The sequence below is a fragment of the Podarcis vaucheri genome (assembly GCF_965113315.1).
Source record: "Podarcis vaucheri genome assembly, chromosome: 13".
Taxonomy (NCBI): domain Eukaryota; kingdom Metazoa; phylum Chordata; class Lepidosauria; order Squamata; family Lacertidae; genus Podarcis; species Podarcis vaucheri.
In genome coordinates, this window is record NC_138751.1 from 30,995,139 (window position 1) to 31,021,652 (window position 26,514).

At 44.4% G+C, this 26,514-nt stretch overlaps 1 protein-coding gene across 1 annotated transcript; it reads right to left on the bottom strand.

Annotated features, from left to right (window-relative positions):
- On the bottom strand, positions 1-26,211 carry LOC309516615 (uncharacterized protein). Its single transcript, XM_082195375.1, has 15 exons — positions 24,670-26,211; positions 21,194-21,991; positions 20,078-20,160; positions 19,391-19,547; positions 18,007-18,168; positions 17,771-17,896; positions 15,784-16,004; positions 14,260-14,407; positions 6,531-7,058; positions 4,618-4,700; positions 3,141-3,297; positions 2,302-2,463; positions 2,058-2,183; positions 1,298-1,518; positions 1-563 (listed from the first exon to the last, which is right to left on the bottom strand). The coding sequence occupies exons 2-15, from the start codon at positions 21,608-21,610 to the stop codon at positions 251-253; spliced, it is 2,904 nt and encodes a 967-aa protein (XP_082051501.1). The 5' UTR covers positions 21,611-21,991; positions 24,670-26,211; the 3' UTR covers positions 1-250.
- Positions 26,212-26,514: the final 303 nt, after the last annotated feature.

The window sequence follows — 26,514 nt, forward strand, 5'->3', positions numbered from 1 at the left end:
AACAAACGTTTATTAAGAAGTCACCCGAGGATCTTCCGTGCATCCCGGAAAGCGTGAAAGCAGCAGGGAAGGGAGGAACCATGCTACCAGAGCCACCTTGTAGGCAGAATGTGCCTAACTTTTTAAGCAAGGTTCCTAGAGGAGTTTTCTAAGCATAGGATAGGAGTACATAAATTCCCCCTCCCCTCTAGGTTCAGGTCCTCGTCTGTTCCATGTTGCCTATGGATTTGGTGCCCCAGGCGCTGAGATTTCACATGCGGCAGATCTTAGTGTTGATCCGTGGGCCTGGTGGTCCTGGTGGGCATGGGCCGCAAGGGGGCGGGCACACTGGACCACGTGGGCCACAGGGAGGAGGGCCACAGGGTGGAGGGCCACATGAGACAAACTTTGGCCCACAGGGGTTGACACATGAGGGAGCCAGGTTAGGCTCCACCACGGGCACACATGGCTTGCAGGTTGGTGGGCAGACGGGGGCACAGACTGGCTCCGGCACACAAACTGGCCGGCAGACAGATGATCGAATGGCGGTCGTGCACTCTGGATCACAGGGGCGATTGGGCAGCCTGGAAAAGAAGAACACATCCATGGTTAGACAAGAAGAGTGTGTCTCTGGAGAAGGCTAGCTTCCCAACGTGAGATGGAGAGAGCAAATGTTAAGGAGCTAAAGCAAAGGGTCTTGTGTTCTTGGAGCTGTGGATGCTTTCACAGCGACAGCTTGGTGTGAGTTAGTGTTATTCCTCAAAAGGGCCAGGAAGTGAGCTGTATCCTCAAGATGCAAAAATGCCCATCTGTTGATTTGAACTGGGTGTTTCCAAATAGCTGCTCTTAGGACCACAGCAAAGGTAAGTTGTTAAAACCGTGTTTATGGAAGACAATCTTACTCGGCTATGAGTGATCGCCAAAGAAGAAGAAGTTTCAGGTACAAGTTCCAGGATGTATGGTGCTTGTGGATCCACTCAACTTGTCTATCCTCTGCTGGGGGGAATAGCTCAGTGGTGTCTACACTGACTAACAGAAGTCCTCTAGGATTTCAGATTTGGGTCTCTCTGATGCCTACCTAGAAATGCCAGCTGTTGCAGCTGGGACTGCATTCATTATTCCATCCACTTTTGTCTCTGGCACGTGGCGCTTGGAAGGTGGACCCGAAGGGAAGGTCCACCTTGGGATCAGAAGGCTCTCTCTGTCTTCCCCCACCCCACTTTATTGGATCACAGCTGAGTTGAGGTTAACATGCCTAAAGCCAAATCAATCCAGAAGAGGCCATTCTGGCATCGACTACTGCCCTCATCTTACTTACTTGCAGTCTTCTCCTTCCAACATGTTGCGGTAGGTGGCGATCTCACAGTCCAGGCGGGCTTTTTCGTCCAGGAGGGTCTTGTACTCGCAGTTCTGGCGCTCAATGTCACAGCGGATTTCGGCCAGCTGGGCCTCCACGTTGCTGATCAGGCACTGGAGCTGGGAGAGCTGGGTGCAGTAGCGGGATTCTGTTTCTTGCAAAGTGCCCTCCAGAGCCCCTTTCTGAGAGACGGAGAAGAAGGCAAGGGGGGGAGAGGGGAGAGAGAGAGAGAGAGAGAGAGAGAGAGAGAGAGAGAGAGAGAGAAATTCATCAGGGCACGTTCTGCTCACACAGCTAAACGAACACAATAGTGCCATAATGCAAGGGTAGCCAACCTGATATCCTCCAAATATTGTTGGACTACAACTCCCATCATCCCTGGCCCTTGGCCTTGCTGTCTGGGGTAGATGGGAGTTGGAGTCTAATAACATCTGGAGGGCACTGGCAGGGACTGGCAAAATGCTGATGCGTGTGCACAGGGGGAAGGGAGTCTGGAGTCTGACTTGGGAGACGGGGGCAGTGATTTGTGGGGACCTCTACCAGCCTGGATGCAAGTGTCAGAGGAAGGGGAAGCTTCAGAGTTAGAGGGTAGAGCAGAGAATGGGTTGGAAGGAGAGAGGGGAAAGGCATGACAGGAGTACGATTCACAAGATAGTGTGAACATGCAAATGGTACTGTTGAACAACGTACCCGACACTGAGCATTCTGGATTCCTACTCACCATGCTCTGCTGAGCCTGTAGGTCAATCTCCAGTGCTTGAACACAACGTCTTGTCTCAATGATTTCTGTCTGGCAGCACTGCAGCTGTTCTCCACTGGAGAGCACCTCCCTGTTGAGCTCTTCCATCTGGTGAATGTTTTAAAAAAGCCCAGAAATTAGAAGGTCACAGGAGTTCTGCCATGAAAGATGGCCAGTGAGACACCTGATTGGGATGGAATTGCCACCGAGGAGGAGGGGGACCTACCTGTGTACAGTACCAGTCCTCAACTTCCCGGCGATTCTTTTCAAGATCAGCCTCATACTGGCACCGCATCTCGTCCAGGACCTTGTTGAGGTTGCAAGATGGGGCAGCATCCACCTCCACATTGATGCGGTCACCGAGCTGGGAGCGAAGGGCACAGGACTCCTGCAGGAGGGGACAAAGAGGAAGGCAAGGGGAGTATATCTGGAGCCATTTATCACCATTTGCATATCACTTATTCAAAGGGACTGCTGAATATAATTTGGTTGGCTCTTTGATGGTAGACTGGTATTGCAAACTGGTTTCCTGCTTAGAACTTGGATCCTTATGGAATTTTGATTTGGGGAGATTCAGTGGAAGGGGAACACAGATGGCCATAGTTTGGACTGGATGGAAATTTACTCTAGTGGTTGGTGACCCTTAGGGGTTTTGCCCTTTACCCATTGTGCATTGGTTGGTTGCATAAGTTGTCCAAAACTCTGCATGTATTTATCCTGGAATGCCCTTATCTCTGTTGGTGGTCTAGATTGTGAAGACCGATCTCAAGGTGAACTGGGTCGGTAGATGTCCCTGGTTTTTTATGTGAACTGGACTAGACCAGGGGTAGCCAATGTGGTACCTTCTGGATGTTGCTGGACTACAACTCTCATCATCCCTGCCCACTGGCCATGTTTACTGGGTCTGATGGGAGTTGTAGTCCAACAACATCCAGAGGACCTCATGTTGACTACCCATGGACTAGAAGATGATCCCAGTGCACTTCCAGCTCCAAAGATCTATGCTCCTTCACTCGTGGTTCAGCACCTGTTCTGGGCTTGGTTGAAGAGATGTTTGGGGCATACCTCCTCGTGGTTTTTCTTCAGGCACATCATCTCCTCAGTCAAGGACTCGAGCTGAGCTTCCAGGTCAGCCCTGCATAGGGTGAGGTCATCCAGCACTCTCCGAAGGCCATTGATGTCAGCCTCATCCCTCTGACGCAGACTCAGCTCATAATCATACCTTCAGGGGGAGGAAAGACAGATTATTGCAGCATAGCTGAGAGGGCAGAATGTTAAACCTGGACCAAGGACTGCTGAGTACCAATCCAAGCTCCAGTGGGCAGCAGTTCTCGCTTTCTGCTGCGACTCTAAGCTCATCCAGAGCACAGCAAGCCACTGGGATTGCTTCTGCTCAGCAGCGCCTGTGTGGAGACAATTCCCACTGGGAGTGGGACTTGCAGTAAACACCAAAAGCAAGTCCTATTTTCAGCAGGAATCTTTGCAGCCCCAGCTTGGGACCAAGCCCTAGCTTCAATGATTCTTCCTTTCCAGTCCCAAATTTAAATTAAAGTCAATCTGTAAAGGAGAAAAAGAAGAATGATGAGCACACAAATGTGCTCTCGATTCCTCCTCTGAAGTTTGACACCTGGTGATTGATGGCTTGGCTGCCCTATCCAGCTGACAAAGATGGCCCTTGGAGGGTGGGCCAGATCTGGATCCATCTCTGCTTTGAGTAGGTGCCACACACCTCAAGGAGACTTACCTCTAAGCAGACATGGATAACTGTCCTAAGCTTTTGTATTCTAGGTGGCAGGGTGATCAACAAATGTGTGTCTGTGTGTCCATGCCTTTTCTAGTGCATGTTTATGGGGCATAGCTGTCAACTTTTCCCTTTTCTTGCAAAGAATCCTATTCAGAATAAGGGAATTTCCCTTAAAAAAAGGAAAACGTTAACAGCTATGTTATGGGGCTGCTAAAATGTGAGTGATTTTGTATGTGTCTTTTCTGAAATCAAGGAGTGTGATACTATGTGTGCATTCTCTGTGTTTTTGTGGGGGACAGGACAGTTGGACAATTATTCTTAGGGCCTTAAACCTGTTGTAAACCAATGAAGGATTTCAGGCTTATGTTGATATGTTCCTGGTACAAAAATGTACAACCAGTTGTCAGAGGACTTCCAAACGGAATTTTAATCTGAGTTCCACTGAACTTCCCCCTTTAATGTGGAAGCTTGCCTTCTTGGCGCTGCTGGCTATCTCTTAGCAAAACAGTCCTCATTTTAGAACTGCCTGGGTCTTTGTAGAAGAGACATCAACACTTCCCAATAATAATTTAGCTTGAAAGTGGTGATCTGGCAACCCTTAGTACTATCAGCAGCCACTGTTTTCAGCCTGGCTTCCCTACAAAACTGCTATCGGTGAGCCCCTGTTCTCTTCCTGGGAAGCATAGTAACACAGGCTGGTTTGAATGATACCATGGGTGGGTGGGGGAGTATGACAACATGCAGGATGAGAGTGGTTGGCTAGCTTTGATCCACCCCTCCGCCAAAAAAATATCTTACTTGGTGCAATAGTCATCAGAAGCCATTTTGAGATTGTCAATATCCAGGCAGAGTCTTGCATTGTCAGCCTTAGTGCAGCAAATCTGGAAAGAAACCCCCCAGAGATATTTCATTTTAATCCAGCCAGATGGATTAGGTGGGAGCAGATGGAGAGCATCACCAAAGGATAGCTCCTGCTGGATCAGGCCAAAGGCTCATTGAGCCCAGCATCCTGTACCTGAAGTGACCAACCAGATATCTATAGAAAGCTCACAAGCAGAACCTGAATGCAACAATGCCCTCTCCACTTGTGGTTCCCAGCCACCAGCATTCAGAGGTCTGCTGCCTCCAACAACAGAGAGAGAACATAGTCATCACCATGGCTAGTTAGGCACTGAGAGCTGCCTTCTCCATGAATTTGTGCAATCCCGTTTTAAAGACACCCAGGTTGATGGGCATCACTACACCATGAGAACAAATTCCATATTGCAATGTGTAACTTTCTTTTGCCTTAAGGCAGGCATAGGCAAACTCGGCCCTCCAGATGTTTTGAGACTACAGTTCCCATCATACCTGACCACTGGTCCTGTTAGTTAGGGATGATGGGAATTGTATTCCCAAAACATCTGGAGGGCAGAGTTTGCCTATGCTTGCCTTAAGGGCATGGGAGCAGACACCTGGAGGGGGCAAGAAATGAGTCTTTATTTCCTATCATTTCCTTCCTTTCCTTTCCTGGGAAATGATATATAATGAATTGAAAAGGATGTTCAAAATAACGTTTGTGAAAAACAACCCAGAATCTTTTCTTTGGGGAATTATAGGGACAGAACTACCTAAACTGTATAGAAACTTATTTATGTATGCAACTACAGTGGCAAGAATATTACTTGCCCAAAATGGAAAGAAGCAGAAGTCCCAGCAAAGGAAGAATGGATACAAAAACTTATGGAATATGCAGAAATGGCAAAATTTACCAGAAGAATAAGAAATCAAGATAACAAAGTATATATAAAAGAATGGAAATTTGTTTATTGAATATTTACAGCCAAATTGTAAACAGATAAGAACACTGGCAGGATTATGGTAATAACCTGCAGTTTTATGAGAGTATATATTTAAAGTAGATGAGTAAATGAGCAAATTAAGTTAATTTGGATATGCAGAAGATATTGGAAAAAAATTAAGGAACTGCAGAAAGTGGGGGGGAGGAAGTCAAGTTTTGAAATGTGAAAATGATTGTAAAATTAGTGAAATGTATAAACCTGAAAAGTATAAATAAAATGTTAAAAAAGGAGTCTTCAGCTACCCCTTTAAAGCTTGCATCAAAGGGCAGATCTGAAGCAAGGACAGAATGACTCTCACCCTTTCCTTGTAATGATAATTCCATCTGGCTGGGTTTCCCCAGCCACTCTGGGTGGCTCCCAACAGAATATTAAAAATACAATAAAGCATCAAACATTAAAAAACTTCCCTAAACAGGACTGCCTTCAGATGTCTTGTAAAAGTCAGATGGTTGCTTATTGCCTTGACATCTAATGGGAGGGTGTTCTACAGGGCGGGTGCCACTACTGAGAAGGTCCGCTGCCTGGTTCCCTGTAGCTTCACTTTTTGCAGTGAGGGAACCACCAGAAGGCCCTCAGAGCTGGACCTCAGTGTTGGAGCTAAACGATGGGGGTGGAGACACTCCTTCAGGTATACTGGGCTGAGGTTACTTAGGGCTTTAAAGGCCAGCACCAACACTTTGAATTGTGCTGGGAGCCAATGGAGGTCTTTCAGGACCGGTGTTATGTGGTCTCGGCAGCTGCTCCCAGTCACCAGTCTTACTGCCGCACTCTAAAACCAAATAAATCCAGAAGACTCCATAAATAACCAAAGTTTCCATGGAACTGGAAAATCGTGGAAGACCCCCCTGCCCCCCATGAGCCATTCCTTACCTGTTGCTGGAGCTCGTCAATGTTGCAGTAAAAAGGTTTGAAGTCGGTGCACACGTAAGCATTTTCGCACTCGTACCAGTCTCGGATCTTGCACTCCAGGTCAGCGTTCTCCTGTTCCAGGCAGCGCACCCTTTCCAGATAGTTCCCCAGGCGGCTGTTCAGGAACTCCATGGTTTCCTTCTCATTGCAGTTGAGGATCCCTTCATTGTGGCCGACAGGGTAGCAGTTCAGAGGGCGAGCAGGAGGAGGGATGCAGGGTGGAGGGACACAAGAGGAGCCCATGCTAGGAGGTGGAAGGCGAGTAGATGTCATGTGGCCCCCACTTCGGCAGCTGTTGTGGAGAGACGAGGCCGTATGGCCTGGAGGGGGCAGGCAGATGCTGGATCGGCGAGGAGGAAGACAAGACCCAGGCCGGCAGTTGACTGAGGCAGCGCTGTTTGGGTGGCAGTTTGTCGTGACCCGGCAAGGGCCCCTGAGAGACCCGCAAGTGCGAGTGGCAGTGGTGGCAGCCATGGTTGAAAGGAGCAGCTAGATGGAGGAAATGAGTGAAGAGACCCACGAAACCCAAGTCTGACAGATGATCTCCTTCCTAGAGCTTTTTTATACCATGAGCACTGGGGTGTTAGCTCCTTTATGAGGCTTTCTCCTTGTTAATATTTGTGGCGATTCCTGCCTGGCTTCTCATTAGCCTGCTCGTTACTTGCTTGAAAGGCATTTCTTGGCTTATAAATTTGCCCTTCCGCCTCACACTTCACTTGCAGAGTCAGGACTCTCCTTGATGGCTGAGTCCCTGGAATGACAGTTTTTATGGGATGCCACCAAAGCGGTCTGTCAGCATCAAACACCAGCCTTCAGTCCCTGGGCGTTGGTCATTTGAGCAGAATTATGGGCTTGGTGTTTCGCAGTGGGATCGCCCCTTTCCCTCCTTCTGCCCTACTTTGACCAACTGAAAAGCCAAGTCAGGATCTCTGGTAGACAGCAGTCATGAACCTGAGGCCTTCTGGAAATTCTACTCCAGATATCTCCTGCTCTGCCCTCATAACTGGTGAAAGGACACCCAGATAGCTTCTTCTGCCAGATGTGCGCAGTCTTTACAGCAGAAGAGACTTGCAGATCCTATACTGCGTCCGCCAGCCTTATCTGCTCTCCTAGTCTGCTTCCTGCCTGATTGAACAGGATGTTCAGCCATGGAACAGATCTGCCGGGAATGCAGTTATTGCATCCCATACTGCGGATCGTGCATTCAGCAAGGGATTGACATGGAGGACCTCCAATGTCTCTTTTGGCTCTCTGTATCTGTGATATGACTTTTCTCTGGGTCAGAATGCATGGTGTGTAGACAACGGCAGGGCAATCTGTTGCGGTGAGAAGACTGAAATTGAAGCCAACATTTTACGTGCAATTCTGACCACTTTCCCCTGAATATTGGAAGTAATTTGCATTCCATTAAGTACATAATGCAAATGAATGAACTAATGAAATAAAAAAAAGCCTTTTAAGTGCAGATTGCTATCCCAGTCTGTATATGTACTGGATTTGAAAGTTAGGTTTTTAGGTTTTTCTCCAGTGTGTGTGTGTGTGTGTGTGTGTGTGTGTATGCATAACAGCATCTTTTGTGTGCTTTTATATATGGCATTGTTTGTTATTCTTGATGTTTTTGCTGTAAAATTGCTTTTAGATATTTTATGGGGAGCAATTCATCAATGGAATCAAATGAATATTTAAATAAATATTATTTTGCTTATTAATTTCTCTACACTGTTATTCAGGAAGAAGGAAAACAGCAACAGGCTGTGGACCAGGTAGACTGTTTCCTCCAGTTTTGCTTCAGGGGAATTATTCTCTGCTTGTAAAAGTTGAGCTTTGGCCTTTTTTCACTTGCTCTTTCCTACTTTAAGGGGACACTAGTCTTGCTCACAATGTATTTACTGACCCTGCCAACGTCCCCCTCAAAACGTTTTAGTGCAAACTCAGTGAAGGTGCTTCCAGACTGTCACTATTTGGTGGGTGGGATTCAACAGCCTAGGGGCAAATCCATATTGCTTGATTGAAGTGGAATGGGCATTCTTATAAAAGAAATCAAACTTTTTACAGTAAGGAAAGTGATGGATTTATGTGGGATAACAATTGCATGTTGCAGCATCATACAACTTCAGAACAAACACTTAGTAAACAATTGATATTGTATAATCTCCCTGCAAACTTTGTGCCAACGAATCAGGGTGAATGCTCAGCGTCTGGAAGTGACCCAAGTCTCTAATTAAAGATCTCTAGGTAGTTCGTAAGCAGAAGTGTGGAAAGGGGCAATTACAGTATGACAGTAAAGTAAAATGTGGGGTGAGAAACATCAAAGTAAAATCTTGCTGAACTTTTTTTTTTTTTTTTACTATTGACTCAAGATTCCAAGAGATCAAGCAAGATGGAGTATTAGCAGAATGGAGACCAAGAGCTCTGAATGACACTAGCTCTTAGTGCTCCAGTTTTCAGATATAATTCTATCCAACTACAGTGGTACCTTGGGTTACATACGCTTCAGGTTACATACGCTTCAGGTTACAGACTCCGCTAACCCAGAAATAGTGCTTCAGGATGCGAACAGAAATCGTGCTCCGGCGGCATGGCAGCAGCAGGAGGCCCCATTAGCTAAAGTGGTGCTTCAGGTTAAGAACAGTTTGAGGTTAAGAACAGACCTCCGGAACAAATTAAGTACTTAACCCGAGGTACTACTGTATAACGAAAGAGAAATTCTATGCATTTTCTATGCATTCTATGTATTTTCATTCCCATTTCCTGCTAGAATAGCCATTGTATGACTCAGAATGACAGACGTTCTGCTGGAGAAGAAATTTGGCTGGATCTACACACAGGAAAAAACACACACTACAAATAAGTCATAAATTAAATCATTATAACAAAAACCCCCACTGTGTAAAATTGCATAGACAAAGTTTTTTTTGCTCTACAGCATCATCTGGTGCCGCATCTTTACAATGGAGTTACAACAATATAACTGACTGAGTGTAGCTGAGTCCTTTGTGCCCAGAAATTGCAGCACATAATTTTTAAATGCATCAAAAGCCATATGCACTGAACTGATATCCCCCATGCCTACTCCACACATCTGTACAGGCTAGTTAAATTTATTTAATGGTAAGGAAAAGAAATGCGAGCACATGTTGCAATGCATTCCCCCATTCATTAATGCTTCACATACCACAGATCTGGAAGTAGGGAGTGCAGAAGACATAAGCCAGAGCGGGGATGATACATGGAAACATTACAAATAGCAATTATTCAGTATAGCACTGGTGAAAACAGCAGGGGACTGAGGTTGGTGTGTGCACTGGCTTCCTGTATCGGTTGCCATCTGTGAGTCAGGAAGACGGGCACTTCTCAAACAGGGATCCTTCCTGGCATCTCTACCACCAGCTGCTGCAGAAAACTGCCTTGGTGTGTTAAGACTTGATCCAGGCTAAGTTAGACCACATTCACACCATACATTTAAAACACGGCGATACCACTTTAAAGAGCCATGGCTTTCCTCAAAGAATTCTGGGAGCTCTAGTTTGTTAAGGGCATTCAGAGTTGCTAGGAGGCCCCCATTCCTCTCACAGAACCTTTACAATTTGCAGAGTTTCCTGGGATGAGGGACTGATTGTTAAACCACTCTTGGAACTGTAGCTCCTTCTAACCACTCTTAGCACCCTTAACAAACTACAGATCCCAGAATTCTTTGGGGCAAGCCGTGACTGTTCAAAGTGGTATAATGATGTTTTAAAAGTACGGTGTTGACGTGGCCTTAGTTGCATTTATGAATCAGCAGGAGTGAAGTTGTGACTATCTGGTCCCATTGATTTACAGCGCAAGTCTGTTCAGGTCTACTTAAAAGTAAATCCCTTTACATTTAAATTGAGATAGTACCAATCTGTCAATTTTGGTTTATCTCAGTTTCCAAGGTTTCCCCAGTCTTAAATTTCTACCTCAGTTTGCATTTTAAAAGCAAAACAAAAGCTCCACAACACATTTTCTCAGAATGGATGCATCTGTACACATTTTTGCAAAGTGATTTCCCTTAAAATAACACATTTTGCATGTCATTTTCAACAATATGTGCATGTTTACGGACACTACCCCAGTATATATGCATTTTCTGTATATGTTACCTGACTGAAAAACTGCATTGCAAAATTCAGAAGGGTGAATTTGAAGGGTGGCTGTGTTTTTGGTCCTTTTACTGTTTCAGAAAGCACAAATCAGGTCAGTTGTCTTTAAATGAGAATCAAATTAAATATCTCCCCTACCTGTAATGTCAATGAGGCTTCCTCCCTGATAAGTTAGGGCTGCAGCATTAGTTTGGACACAGCCCATTATGAGGAGGCTGTCTTCTTCACATGTGCTTGGCTCCACCCCCAATTTCTTTGTCATGCCTTGGTCTACAAAAGAGCAAGAGGCCGCTTGAAGCTCACGCTAATTTCTCTGCGTTACAGCTCCCCCCAGAGCCTCTCTTTCTTTCTGGTGACTGGAAGCGGCTGCCAAGACCACATAACACCAGTCTTGAAAGACCTACATTGGCTCCCAGTACATTTCTGAGCACAATTCAAAGTGTTGGTGCTGACTATTAAAGCCCTAAACAGCCTCGGCCCAGTATACCTGAAGGAGCGTCTCCACCCCCATCGTTCAACCTGGACACTGAGGTCCAGTGCCAAGGGCCTTCTAGCAGTTCCCTCACTGTGAGAAGTGAAGTTACAGGGAACCAGGCAGAGGGCCTTCTTGGTGGTGGTGCCCACCCTGTGGAATGCCTTCCCATCAGATGTCAAAGAAGTAAACAACTATATGACATTTAGAAGACATCTGAAGGCAGCCCTGTTTAGGGAAGTTTTTAATGACTGATGTTTTAATGTATTTTTAATCTTTTGTTGGAAGCCGCCCAGAGTGGCTGGGGAAACCCAGCCAGATGGGAGAGGTATACATAATAAATTATTATTATGTCTCATCGTCACTGTTTTGCTCAGCCCTTCTCATTCTCGAACCCTGAATTATCTTTTGTGGGCAGATTCTTAGGAAAGGATCTCTGCTCATTTGGTCTCAGATGAACCATTCCGCAGTCTTCTGTACTAGGTGGCTTTCTTAGCAAGGCTTGGTACACCCAAGCCACCCAAATATCTGTCCTCGGTCTTGCTACATCTCAATACACCCCACTGCCAGATCCAGAACAGACTGTCTGCAATCAATTGTTGACTATCTAGAAATAGCTTTCAGGTGCGACCTGGGAATATGTCCCTGTCATGGATGAGCCTCTGTCCCTGGCTTGATTTGTGCTTGATTCTTCATAATTTGGACAATTGGTATCAATCAATCCATGGGCTGCAATCAATCAGCTGCCGAAAGGACTGGGATTGGAGCTTTGAAGGTATCTGAATGTGGGTTTTTTGGAACTTGAGAATCCTTACAACAGTTGGAAAAGGAAGGGGGAGGACAAGGTGCTTTGTGGTTTCATATGGTTTTCAAATGGTCTCGTTTCTTCTTGTTGTCCCCTGCAAAATGAAAAAGATGTGTGTAGCTGCTGTTATGCTATTCTGTTTGTTACCTTGGAAAAGAGGGGGGAGACTTTTGATTTATGCTCAACAAGGAATTTAACAAGGTTTTACTATGCCCTTGCCCCTTGACCGAGGCTGAATGGACTTTATTTAAAATTATTCCTGGACTGGACCAGGAGTGCTGTTGGTGCAGTGAAAAAAGAATGAATGGCTGCCAGACAGATCTGGTAAAGAGGCTGAAATTGAGACAAGATCTTGTTTTTAACTGTGTGCCAAGGAAGAACTCCAGAGCAGAATTTTAATGGCGGAGACTGGACATGCACTCTGTGAGTTATTTATGGCTGCAGCTCATACACTAGTCAGTAAACAGTGGAAGGAATGGAATGCGACCTTGTACCATCCAGATAAACACTGCAAATAACTGAACAATGGAAGATAGTAATTAACTCTAACGGCACACCAGGTCTGGAACAACAATGTATATGAAGGACTACACACGTGAAACAGATTACTTATTTTTAAGATGTAACGGAGGTACTGTTTGTAAGCTGAAAAAAATGGCCAGTTGGAAGAATGTTTAACGGCTAGTGAAGGTTGTCAGCTGAACTCTAAATAAGAAATGATGTGGCAATGTGAGGAAATGAAGATGATCATATGTTCAGAACAGGAGTGGGAAACTTGATTTTAAGGAATTGCATTAAATTAAATTAATTTGGTTTGGTTTGTAATAATTTGGAAAATTTATAAAAAATAATTTGGGAAAGGAATGTCTTTCACAGCCTTCCCTTTGGTTTCAGCTGTACATTTATAGACTGGGAAATTGCTGGACAGCATTTTGCATATAGACAATGTGTTCTTGCATTAGTACTTGGAATTTCATGGATACCAATGTTAACAGAAGTAGTTCATCATTTGGGGGCTACAGGGAACCAGGCAGAGGGCCGTCTCGGTAGTGGCCCCTGCCCTGTGGAACACCCTCCCATCAGATGTCAAAGAAATAAACAACTATCTGACATTTAGAAGACATCTGAAGGCAGCCCTGTTTAGGGAAGTTTTTAATGTCTGACATTTTAATGTATTTTTAATCTTTTGTTGGAAGCCTCCCAGAGTGGCTGGGGAAACCCAGACAGATGGGCGTGGTACAAATATTATTATTGTTATTTTGTTTGGAGCTTGAATGTCCCTAGTTAGTGGAAGTATATCAGTGAGCATCACATTCCAATGGATGAGAGCAACTCAGGATTGTTAAATTCATTTATTTTAGTGTTGTGGAAGATGTAGGGCTATGCCTGAGCAAGTTTTTCTTTTAGGGGAAGAGCCTGAAGAACTGCTTCAGATAGAGGTGGCAAGAGGTGAAGTACTGGGGCTTCTTGGCAAATTAAAAGTAACAAGTCGTCAGGCATCCACCTGAGAATTTCCAGCCATGGTACTATGATAGTCTCAGATAGGCATTTCATTTCTCTTCTAGCCTATACAGTGGTACCTCGGGTTACAGACGCTTCAGGTTACAGACCTCGCTAACCCAGAAATAGTACCTCGGGTTAAGAACTTTGCTTCAGGAGGAGAACAGAAATCGTGTGGCGGCAGCGCGGCAGCAGTGGGAGGCCCCTTTAGCTAAAGTGGTACCTCAGGTTAAGTACAGTTTCAGGTTAAGAACATACCTCCAGAACTAATTAAATTCTTAATCCAAGGTACCACTGTACCTACAAGGCCAGAAAGAGGATGTCATACCCCTTGCCTCAGGGGCCCAGTATTGGCCTGGGGAAGACTCTGGTTCAGATGATAGATAGCCATGGTCAAGATCGCACTATTAAGTCTTTGTCCTTGATGCTATAACTGGCACACATCCTTTTGTCAGATAAAGTCAAATAACCAGAACCAGTAGCTTCTAAGCAAGAAATGATAGAGGCTAGCACAAATGAAAGACAACATAAGCCAACGTTTCTCCATGCGATAGGAGGAAGACAAACAAAGGTTTATTGAAAATGCTGATATTTCATCCCAGTGGCTGAATCACTGTTGAAGTGAAGCGACTCTTTGATTTGAAAAGTTAACATAGGCACCAAAGTACTGAGGCACGATCAAGAAAGCAGAATATTAGCCCTGAAAATATGTGCAGTGGCACGACAGAATGAAGATTTCTCCCTTCTGCCTGGACAGATTGGCTTCGTTTTTGATGTCTTGTTGCCTTAGAGGGTGAGGTGCTGGACTTGTTCCCGAGACGATATGATCTTCCCATCTTTAATCTCCTCTGTGATGGTGCGAATCTTTTTGGTGATCTGGGGGGCCGGAGCACAGACTGGAGGGGGACATTCTGGCACACACGGAGCCCTAGGGAGCCTGAGGTTGCCAAGAGATTAGGGGTGAAAATGGGAAGGTGAAATTTGGCACAACATGATTAATCCCGTAAAGCTGCCCCTTGTCCTCCCACCCCTGAAAATTTCCCCCATCTTTTCCCAAATAGGAGCAATGGTGGTGCCCCTTAATTTCTGAGTCCACACACAGAATAAAAAGGAAGACACTGCTTCCTGTTGCTGCTGAGTTAACTAAGGTCACAACTTTATTGAGTAGAGGAGATCTGCAAGCAATTCTGTCAGACTACAATTTGCATTCTGGGTCTTGTTGGACTACAACTCCCATGAACCCTGGTCCCTGACCATCTTGCCTGGGTCTTGGAATCCAACTACATTTCTAGGGCTCACATAATGCTTTAAGTCCCAGGTGTTCATGAAGGCAAAATGGCAGCCAGGATGCCAGCACCATTGCTGTCACCGCCACTTGCAACAATGGCAATAACAACAAAGAAAAGAGGCTGTGCTACTGCTGCAGGTAATGGCCACCCCCACCTTAAAAAAAAAAAAGTTGCCAAATTTCTCCAGGAGGAGAAGTTCTGCAGCAGATTCTCAACCTGGTCAGCATTTTGTATCTTCCACAATGCATTAGCCTTGTGGCATTCTGGGGCATTGGGTGGGCAAGTGTGTGGAAGGTGGCCACCGTGAAAATGGTGGACAATAGATGGAGAAAATTCTGGAAAGTGGTCTTCTTTTTCTGAGGTTCTAAGAAAAAATAAAATGAACAACTCAAGAAGTCCTGAGAAATTAGAATGCCTCAGATCTTTTTCCCAAGTGGGAACCCCACATTCACTTTGAAATGACACTTTAGTTGACATCTTCAGGTGGCAATTTTGATTATTAAACACAAAGGCCCAGTATTGTAACCCTGTGGCTGGGCTGTACCATATGAGACTGCAGGCACGGCCCTATAGAACTGAATGGAATTCTTCTCAATACAAATCACACAGTCCATCCTGCCACCTGAAATTGTACAGTCCACACACAGATTTACCACCTCAGAGAGAACTTCATAACTTTTAGACCTTACTTTGTCTAATGCTTGATAATAACTAACTAACAAACTATTTAACTAGCTAGCTAACTAATTTATTTATTTATACATACATACATCACCCATCTGGCTGGGTTGTCCCAGCCGCTCTGGGCGGCTTCCAACACACATAAAAACATAATAAAACATCAAACATTAATAATAACAATCTGATCCAATGCAAAAAAGCCACAATAGCTTTAAAATAAGCTACTTATATAAAAATAAAGCAATACTCAATAATTCATTAGAATCTAATAGTAAACAGTAAAAAGAACAACAGCCCTGAGATGGAGCTGTACAAACGCAATGCCCGATTGAGTTATACATACTTGCAATCTTCTCCTTCCAGCAGACGTCGGTATGTTGTGATCTCTGATTCTAGGCGTGTCTTGACATCCAGGAGAATCTTGTACTCGTGGCTTTGGCGCTCCATGTCACACCGGAGGTCTCCTAGCTGACCTTCTATGTTGCTGATCAGGCACTGGAGCTGGGCCAACTGGGTGCTATAGCGGGCCTCCGTTTCTTGCAGGGTGCACTCCAGAGCATTTTTCTGAGAGGGGAATAAGAGAGATAATTTTGAATGGAGAGCAGGAGGATTTCTCTTCTTTATGCACAGTCAACTCATGTTTCTAGGCCTCCCCAGGTAATAAGTTTCAAAGAATCATAGGCTTTAAAGAGGCTACGATCCAGTGATGGAAGAAATACACAACATGAAGGATAACTGTGTTATAATCCACATGTTTGTTCTGGTTGGTTTGCTTTAAAATGTGGACATAACAAAATCTTTGAGCGTCTTTATTACCATTTCAGACTATTCAATGTGGACATAGATAGTGATGTTCACTAACTCAGGAATCTTTTTTTAAGGGACTAGATAAGGAATGGACAGACTCATTAAAGCCCACTCCATCCCAGTTCTCAGTGAGAACTAAGATGGTACCATCCCATTTCCAGGTGGATTTTTAAAGCAAAATTCTGTCCAGAAACACACATTTAAAATAAATATGAAAGCAACTCACAAGGTGGTCAGAGGTTGCAGCTGCCACTGTTTCCCCCTCTCTTCAGATTTGACCTTTTATATGGTGGATCAAGTGGTCCACAACCCAAGAAGGTCATATTGCAAACTTTTCATACACACCAAGCAAGCCCCCCTGGGAGTGATAGGACTTGATGATGTTCCATTTGCTCCCAGGGGGAATAGTACAGGGTTTTCCCCGAGGCCACCTCCAAATAGAATCCACTGGATTGTGGATTCTGAAGTGGACCATTGATCCCACGTAGGTCATGGTCTGCCATTGAGTTAGTCCACAAAGGAATCTGAGAAGGGCAGAGTCCTTCTCCATCCCTATGCACCTATTATATTCTTATGTTGTTTTGTCAGTAGACAAAAGTGCTGAATTGGTTTAGATGTTCTCAAAACAGGTTGGAAGTCCTTATGTATTTCACTATAACAATAAAAAATGAGAAGCACTCCAGTGCAGGTAGTGAGAAAGAGATCTGGAGCTGGACAGAGTTAAGAAGAAAGTTAATGAGATGTGTTAACTATAGATCTATAGTAAAAGATGCGGGGTGCATCATCACTGAAGCAGTCAAGTACAACAATTTCCTGTTGCCTAGAGTGGAAACACATGGGAATGTGGCCCCAGACAGGGAGGACTTCCTGTCATACCTGTTCTGGAGCCTCTTCCCCTTGTGTGTGAACAGGTAGATGGCTGTGACCCTCCCTTTTCCCATTTTTTTTCCTTTCGGACTCCTCTTCTGGCTCTTAGCCAGCACATGGCTCATCCTTACAGAGGATGGAAGCCACAAAGCAGAAAGTCTGAGGCCTAGCTCAGACTTCTTTTCTCTACAAATGTAACTGTAACCACAAGATAAAGCCTGCCTTCAGATTACTGCTGTGAACTGAATGCAAGCAAGCTTTACTCTTACTTTTAAAGAAGACTGTCGTGTTATTATTATTTTAAGAGGGAGATAAAGGGGAAATTTACCAGGGACAATCCAGACTGGATAAGCCAGACTGGATTGCTTAATTTAAATGATTCTAATGAATCTATCAACTTGCTTCCAGCAATCTGCAAGGGAATGTGCTCTGCTGCTTGCTCACTAGCATGAGAGAGGAGGGATATTATTTAATCAATATATCCTCCCCTACCTTCCTCAACATTCCCACAAAATTCATGTCAGGTTATTTTCCAATAAAACTATTTATGTAGACAAGGCATGGGATGTTGTTCCTGGAGGTAGCAGACGGTCATCTGGACTGCACAAGGCAAGAGCCTCTCACCCCCACCCCCAAATATTATCCTCTTGACTCACCATGTTTTGCTGGGCATCCAAGTCAATCTCAAGGGCTTGCACAGTGTGCCTCAGCTCAATGATCTCTGACTGGCAGGTCTGCAGCTCTTCACCACTGGAGATCACCTGCTGGTTCAGCTCCTCCATCTAAAACAAGAAGGAAGGTAAAAAGAAGAAGACAGAGAGGGCATGCACCTCCATTTTAAGGTCAACCACTGGTCCTACATTACCACTTAGAGACTTTTCAGGATACCCACCTTAGAAGTGAACCAAGTCTCAACGTCTCTGCGGTTTTTTTCAGCCAGGCTCTCATACTGACTCCGTATCTCATCCAGGATTTTGTTCAGGTCGCACGACGGGGCAGCATCCACCTCCACGTTAACTCTGGCCCCGAGCTTTGAGCGCAGTCCGTTTGCTTCCTGGAGGATGAGAAGGCCCATGTTGCATAATGCACATTTCTGGGTGGTCATTGTTTGATATGGACCTCTATAGCAAGGAGTGAGTAAGGGACACTGTACCTCCACAGAGGGTTTGATTTAAAGCAGCACATGAGAGAGGCTAACTCCTCTTTACGCATGCTGTTTTTCTCCTGCTACAGCACCTGCCACACTACTTTTCTCTATCCATTCTAGCTAACATGCACCTGGGAATTCTGATTTGTGTCGGGTGGAAGGAGAAGCTGTAGACACCTGGAAGTGTTCAGTATCCCCTGCCAACTACCTCTCCTCCTCCTCCCATTGCCTACTAGAGGAATTGTGATCAGAGTATAGGTATAGGTAAAGGTAAAGGGACCCCTGACCATTAGGTCCAGTCGTGACCGACTCTGGGGTTGTGGCGCTCATCTCACTTTATTGCTGATGGAGCTGGCGTACAGCTTCCAGGTCATGTGGCCAGCATGACTAAGCCGCTTCTGGTGAACCAGAGCAGCACACAGAAACACCGTTTACCTTCCCACTGGAGTGGTACCTATTTATCTACTTGCACTTTGACGTGCTTTCAAACTGCTAGATGGGCAGGAGCAGGGACTGAGCAACGGGAGCTCACCCCGTCACAGGGATTCAAACCGTTGACCTTCTGATTGGCAAGTCCTAAGCTCTGTGGTTTAACCTACAGTGCCACCCGCATCCCTCAGAGTACCCAAACCCATGTTTGCCACAAGTAGGGTGGCCTGGTGAAAAAGAGGATCTCCTGGCCCATTAATGATGGGGTAGAAGAGGGAATTTCAGCAGGTGTAGCTTGTTGGACTCTGGAAAATCAGAAAACGAAAAACTCAGGGAGAGTTTTATAAATGTGGAGAAGGTGAGGGCAGCTTAATCTCTCATTGTGCCCTCAATGCTTCATTTCTGGTCATCTGCTGCTATTATAGAGATATTATCAGTTGATCCTCAGCAACAGGGGTAGCCAATTTGTTGCCTTCCAGATATTTTGGGTTGTTGCTCCCATTATCCCTGACTATTGGCTAAACGGGATGGGTTATGTAGTACAAGAAGACCCAGACAGTGCCATGCTGGCCACCCTTCTCAATACCATGATGTCACACCTATGAAAGAAGACCCTCTTTTGCATGTGGAATGCGACTGTGTCTACAACAACACAAGGTGGCATTTTGTCACCTTTTCCCCAGCGAAAGTTTGCTACTACCTCCTCATGGTTCTTCCTGAGACAAATGAGTTCCTCCTTAAGGGATTCAAGCTGAGCTTCCAGGTCAGACCGGCATAAAGTCAATTCATCCAGGATTCGGCGCAGCCCATTGATGTCGGCCTCAACACTCTGGCGAAGAGCCAGCTCTGTCTCGTACCTTTGGAACAGTAAATGTTAAAAACAACAAGCACAAGGTTCTTTTCTATTTCAGCATGGAAAAGAAGAAGCAAGGAGTCGTCATTTGTGGGGGAGGTATGAGGGGCCTTTCCCAGGTTTATAATTTATTTATTTTATTTGACTCTAGCATAGAATACATTTTAAAAAATGAAATTGCAGGAGAAGATGTGGGCTTTCTATTATTTTCAATCATAAGAGTCTTCTATAGTTCCAATATTTAATATTTATACATTTACCTATTTATATTTTGGTGGAATTGCTGCAAATGAGTTATGATTACTTAGTATGCTTTTACTTTATTGGGATTTTTTTCTACAGCTTTTAAGCTTTTATATTAACTTTGTAAATGCATAAGTTATATTCCTATTAGGAAGCAGTATAATAGGGAGATATTTCATTAAACTGTAACATCCACAATGCAGTAAGGCTGGTATTAAAACACCAGAGGCCCAAGAAAATTTGAAGTCACCTCTCTGCCGCAAGTTCTTGCTCTGAATAAGATGGACTTACTTGGTCCTGAAGTCGTCAGCAGCTAGGCGAGCATTGTCAATTTCCAAGACCAGCCTGGCATTGTCTGTCTTGGCGCACAAGATCTGGAGAACAAATTGTGGAGCTGTGAATTGCTTTTAAAGTTGCGAAGAAAGCAGGGGGCTACAAAGTTAGGGGGAGAAAATCAGAGTGACTTCTCCAGAAGGGCTGGGGCTGGAACATTATTAAAGCTAACAATAGACAAGTGGAGTTCTTATGAATGCTGTTTTTTTAAAAAAACTACCAACCTATCCCCACACCCCAGATTTGGCCACCCAAAATGAACAGGTGGCTGGGGCAGGTTATAATGTTTGAGGCTTTTTAGCTTAGATAAACAGTAAGGTGGGAGCATGAGAGAGGTGTGTAACATGGCATAAAGGACGTGGATAGGATGATACTTTCCTCAGCATCTTATAATCCTAGAGCTCCAGGCCATTCAATGGATGGTGTAAGAAATAGAACAAACGAAACAAAGGACCTTTTCCTGCACAGACAGGACATAGCTGAACCAAGCAACTTGCTACCATAAGATGTAAGAATGGGGGTGCCAATTTGGATGGCTTTAAAAGAGGGTTAGGGACGCGGGTGGCGCTGTGGGTTAGGCCACAGAGCCTGGGACTTGCCAATCAGAAGGTCGGCGGTTCAAATCCCCACGACGGGGTAAGCTCCCGTTGCTCAGTCCCTGCTCCTGCCAACCTAGCAGTTCGAAAGCACATCAAAGTGCAAGTAGATAAATAGGTACCGCTCCAGCGGGAAGGTAAACGGCATTTCCGTGCGCTGCTCTGGTTCGCCAGAAGCGGCTTAGTCATGCTGGCCACATGACCCGGAAGCTGTATGCCGGCTCCCTCGGCCAATAAAGCGAGATGAGCGCCGCAACCCCAGAGTTGGCCACGACTGGACCTAATGGTCAGGGGTCCCTTTATCTAAAAGGGGATTAGACAACATTGTGGAGAATAAGGCTGTCCCTAATTAATACAGGTGGTGGAATGGGTCAGTGCATCTGGCTGCTAACCAAAAGGTTAGTGGTTCGAGCCCACCCTGGGATGGCTGTGGGCAGGATTCCTGCACTGCATGCAAAATATTCACAACAACCGTTACCTGGTGCTGGAGCTCCTCAATGATCTTGTAATACGATTGAAAGTCGATGCAGACGTAGGGGACTTGGCATTCATACCACTCCCGGATCTTGCATTCCAGGTTGGCGTTTTCCTGCTCCAGGCAGCGCACTCTCTCCAGGTAACTGGCCAGGCGGTCGTTCAAGCACTGCATCAACTCCTTTTCATTGCAACTCAGGATCCCTTCATCGTGCCAGCCGTAGCTTCCAAGAAACCCAGGCCCATGTGAACAAATGCTCCCAGCTCCCAGCTTCATGGAAGAGGTGGAGATGCTCCTGCTGCCAAAGGCCAGGCTTGGTGCTCTGCATGAGCCGGTGGAATGGACAGAAGACATCCGAGTTAGACCCCCACCCTTGACAGACCCAGAAGATATGGTCTGAGCATAGTACTTGGAAGCCATGGCACCAGCTGGGAAGCCAAAACCTGGGTCACTTGAGCAGATCTGCGCAGCTTAGATAGCCTCAAATTTGCAAGGAAGTGAAGCTGTCATTCCCCACTAGTGGGTTTTTATACTACACATCTTGGGTGTTGCCCAGCCGGTTTCTCTTGGGAAAGTTTGTGCCAGCTTTCCTCTCTGCATCCCACAGCCTGTGGTTTAACTGCCCATCAGGAGGCATCTTCCCTATAAAAAATAAAACCCAAACAGCTTAGATAAGTCAGGACTCATCATTAGCAATTCCTCACCATTTACAATGTTCATTTTATAGCATCATCAAAGAGATCTTTCATCACCATTAAGCAGCAGTCGTCATTAATGGAGCGTGGGGATCCCAGGTAGCAACTGGTGTGAGAGAAGTTACACTTTTGGGTGTCTTTCTGGATTCTTACAACGACAGTTCAGTTGTAAGCATGTCTACTAAAAATAATAATAAAATGCCCCATTCAACTCAGTGACTTACTTCCTAATGAATGCGGCCTGAAGAATTAGAGATTCTCTCAACAGCTTCTCCCTGCAATAAGACCACAACAGGTACCTTTCTATCAACCCCGCCCTCCCCTGCTCATAGAATGATGTGGACTGGTATTGTGGAGGTATGGCATCATGGAAACACTCATCATTGAGAAGTGATCCACAATGGGCCATCACAATGATCCACAATGGATCACAACAGGAACATCTACTTCTGATATAAGACATTCAGAGATTCAACAATTAAACGGTGTACAACGTTTAAAAATAAATGAAATAAACTGATACTCAAGACTTGTGAACTTGAACAGTTGCCTTCTTTAAGACCAGGCATAGGCAAACTCCAGCCTTCCAGTTGTTTGGGACTACAATTCTCATCATCCCTGACCACTGGTCCTGTTAGCTAGGGATGATGGGAATTGTAGTTCCAAACATCTGGAGGGCTGAAGTTTGCCTATGCCTGTTTAAGACCATGAGAAAATAAGAAGAACCCCATTGGATGAGCCAAAGGACCATCTTGTCCACATCCTGTTCTCATAACGGTCAACCAGATGCTTATGCAAGACCTAGGTGCAACAACATTCTCCCCACCTGTGATTCACAGCAACCATCATTCAGAGGCATACACCCTCCAACAGTGAAGGGAGAACATAGCCGTCATGACTAGTAGCCATTGCTAACTTTGTCCTCCATGGTTTTGTCTAATCCAAGATGATGGCCATCATTCTGTTTTGCAGGAGCAAATCCCACAGTTTAACTGCGCTGGGTGGAGAAGCATTTTCTTTGAGTCTACCCTGAGTCTTCCAACATTCAGCTTCACTGTATGTCTCCAAGTTCTGGGAGAAAAAAAGTCTGTCTATCCAATTTCTCCATACTACACACAATCTTATACACTACTTGACTTTATCTACACTAAAAAAGCCCTGAATCTTGTAATCTTTCATTCAATTTGTCTCACATTTAAGGGCGAATCTGCCTAATCCAGGGGTCAGCAACCTTTTCCAGCCATGGGCCGATCCACCGTCCCTCAGACCATGTGGTGGTCTGGACTATATTTTGAAGGGGGGGGAATGAACAAATTCCTATGCCTACAAATTAACCAGAGATACATTTTAAATAAAATCACACATTCTACTCATGTAAAAACACCAGGCAGGCCCCACAAATAACCCAGAGATGCATTTTAAATAAAAGGGCTCATTCTACTCATGTAAAAACATGCTGATTCCCGGACCGTCCACGGGCCAGATTGAGAAGGTGATTGGGCTGCATCTGGCCCATGGGCCTTAGGTTGCCCACCTCTGGCCTAATCCATGCATTCCAGAACAAGATGCAAACCAAAATGCAAGCATCCTTTGATATCTGCACTTCGCCGAATTTTGCAATACCACATAATGTGTAAAAAAATGTACACACTACTGCATAATTGTGCACATACAAATATGCAAAGATACATTATTTTAGAGGAAACTGCTTTGCAACAAGGTGTATGTTGAGGAAAGTTGCGTACAAAAATGTGTATATTATGAAAAATTCACACTATAACGTGGATGAATTTTCATTAGGATTCTTTTCATAAAATTTCAAACTGATGAGGAAATGAGTTTAAGATTGGAAAAATCAGCAATGAAGAGAAACCAAACTGGACATCTTTGCCCATCCCTACTTGCAAGTCTAATAAATACAAAACGGGTGTGGGAAAAGGCAGACAATTGATGCTGGCAAAACTGGCCTTTGTAGAAATGTTTTATATGCTTCTCCTGTTAAAGATTTCAGAAGTGTCTTAAATCTTTATAAGCTTCTCTCTTGAACTGCAGAGGTGCCACCTGTTTGACAGGTGGGGTGTTTATATACCTTTTAATAGCTTAACAGTATAAGCCTAGCACTGTCTACTCGGGAGTAAGTCCCATTGGTTTCCGTGTGGGGCTTACTCCCACATAAGTGAGCTTAGAATGGTTGTTCTAAAGCATAATATATCACTTTATTTCACAATATTACTCATCAAAAATTTACATTAGCCAAGCAGGCAATCTTTATTTAAGAGAATGAAGGGGTGCTGGTCTGTATTCACCTAACTTCTATTCAGAGTAAACTAATTGAAATTAGTGGCTCTGAGTTAGTAATGATAATTAACTTCAGTGGGTCTTTTCTGAGTAGGCTAGCATGGGATACAACCCACAAATTTCACATTTAAAAAGAGGGATGTACAGAAATTAATGGAAGAACAGAAATTAATGCTCTAGCAAATGAGCATGTTTAGATTCCTGTCTCCCAGCCAGCTGTCAGATTATGTTCCTTACAAACAGATCAGTCTATTTATCAGCCACCATAAATCTGTTCAGTCCCATTTCCACATTAATTTTTTTTAAAGAAAATGCTTTAAAATTGTACTTAAATTTTGCTTATATACTTATTTGCACCCCCCCCCAAAATACATTTATGTGTATTTCATTCAATGATACACAATTTTAAATGGAATTTTATGCCTTTTTGAGCTGAAAACAGCAACGGAAAATATGGAGAATTGCAAAAAATCAAAGGGTAACTACCTTCCAACCTGCACATTGGTCCATGGCCTACAGATAAGGTCACTTTGAATCTGAATCCACAAAGAGATAATTCCTCAAGCAGCTCTTGTTCTTTGTCTCCTTCATGTTCACAGTTCTCACCTTGTCCATTGGCTTTATTCCCTTCTGTGCCTCAAGCTGTAATTTATCTTCTGGACTGTATAAACTTATTGATGCACTTTCCTTTACAAACCAGGAGAGCTCAACACCATATTCAACATGAGATCTTTTTAATGCACCTTTGTTGCTCAGCAGTTTGGCCGCTTTTTGTGACTGCATCATATTGAGCAGCTGGGAGCATTTTAATCAACATTCGATCCAAATGCAAGCCCAAATTTGTGGAGTTTTTTTTTTAACAAAAAAGGGGGAAAAGATCTGTTCTTAGTGAAGAGTCTGGACACATCACTTAGTCCCCAAACTAGGGACCCACTGAGCATTTCTATGGGTTGATTACAAAAACGTCAAACAGCAGTCTTAAATAATAGAAACCCATGTTGTCCTCTAATTGCATCCATAGAATGGTTTATCACCAGTTTGGCTGTATTCCAAATATCCACGTCATCCGCATCTGTAAGAACAACATCATCCAGCAATAATTTTGTTGCCGCCTTGATTATTGCAGCCATTCACAACATCTTCGAGTGACAACCCAGCAGTTTACTTGAGAAATAGGGTACCACATTTTCATAGAAAGAAAGGCAACTATATCCTGGTTCAGAGAAGCAACAGGAATTCACCCATAATTTGCCATCCATTGTGTTTAGGTTCTGCCAGCACACTTTGCTCTTCAACTCCATTGTTGTCGTTCCCCCAAAAAGGTCTCAATTTTCCTTTACCGACATCAGATCTGTGTTTTCATTGTCAGTCGTCTTCCTCTTAAGACACCTTGAGAGAATATGCTCCTTTCCCCCTCAACTCTCTTGTCCTCGACTTTCATTTGTTGTCCCTCCTGCTATTAAGTGTCATTTGAATTGGTGGCTGTATAATTTAGATGTGATTTTTTATGACATTCCCCATAAAGGGCGATATGCATTGGGTCGTGTGTGCTGACTCAGGAGTAGCAGCTGAGCTGATGCGGGTAATTTTACAAGTGATAATGATGAGCCTCTGAAAGCCCCTTGTTTTGTCTTACCTGGCTGCTGGAATGCAGATTGGATAACATACTATTATTTTTTATTAGCTTGCCAACACTCATATTTAATACCTGAGAATGCGCCGAGCTTCCATGAACAGGCGCTGAATCATTAAGATTTTGTAATAATGTCCTTATAAAAGATTGAAGGATGCAATCCCTTATTTCAGTTCATATCTGGAGCTTGTCATTTTCATTTGTTTTATCTGAGCAGTCAGCTGCTATTAACTCCTTGAATTGGGCCTTACCTGGGTTGTGTCTAAAAGTGAAGCATTGCCATCATCGCTCCACACTCAAAACCTAGGTTTGCATATCTGTTATCTTTTGCTTATTTCTTATACTGTTGGTTTCTTGGTGACTCTTCCATCAGCAATGATTCCAAGGCAGCATAAATCAGCCAAGAAAACAAATATTATGCATGCCCACATTTGAGAGACAGTGCGGTGTAGTGGTTTCCTGCTTGGCAGGGGGTTGGACTCGATGGCCCTTGTGGTCTCTTCCAACTCTATGATTCTATGATTCTATGGTTAGCGTCAAACTAGGACCAGGGTTTGAAATGATGTTGTCCTTCAGCTTCAGCGTCCAGCATTGCCACCTAAGGGCTGCTGTAGAATTGCACCAATCGTTTATTATAATAAGGAGCAGGTACAGTGGTACCTTGGAAGCCGAATGGAATGTTCAGAAACCAAGGCGCA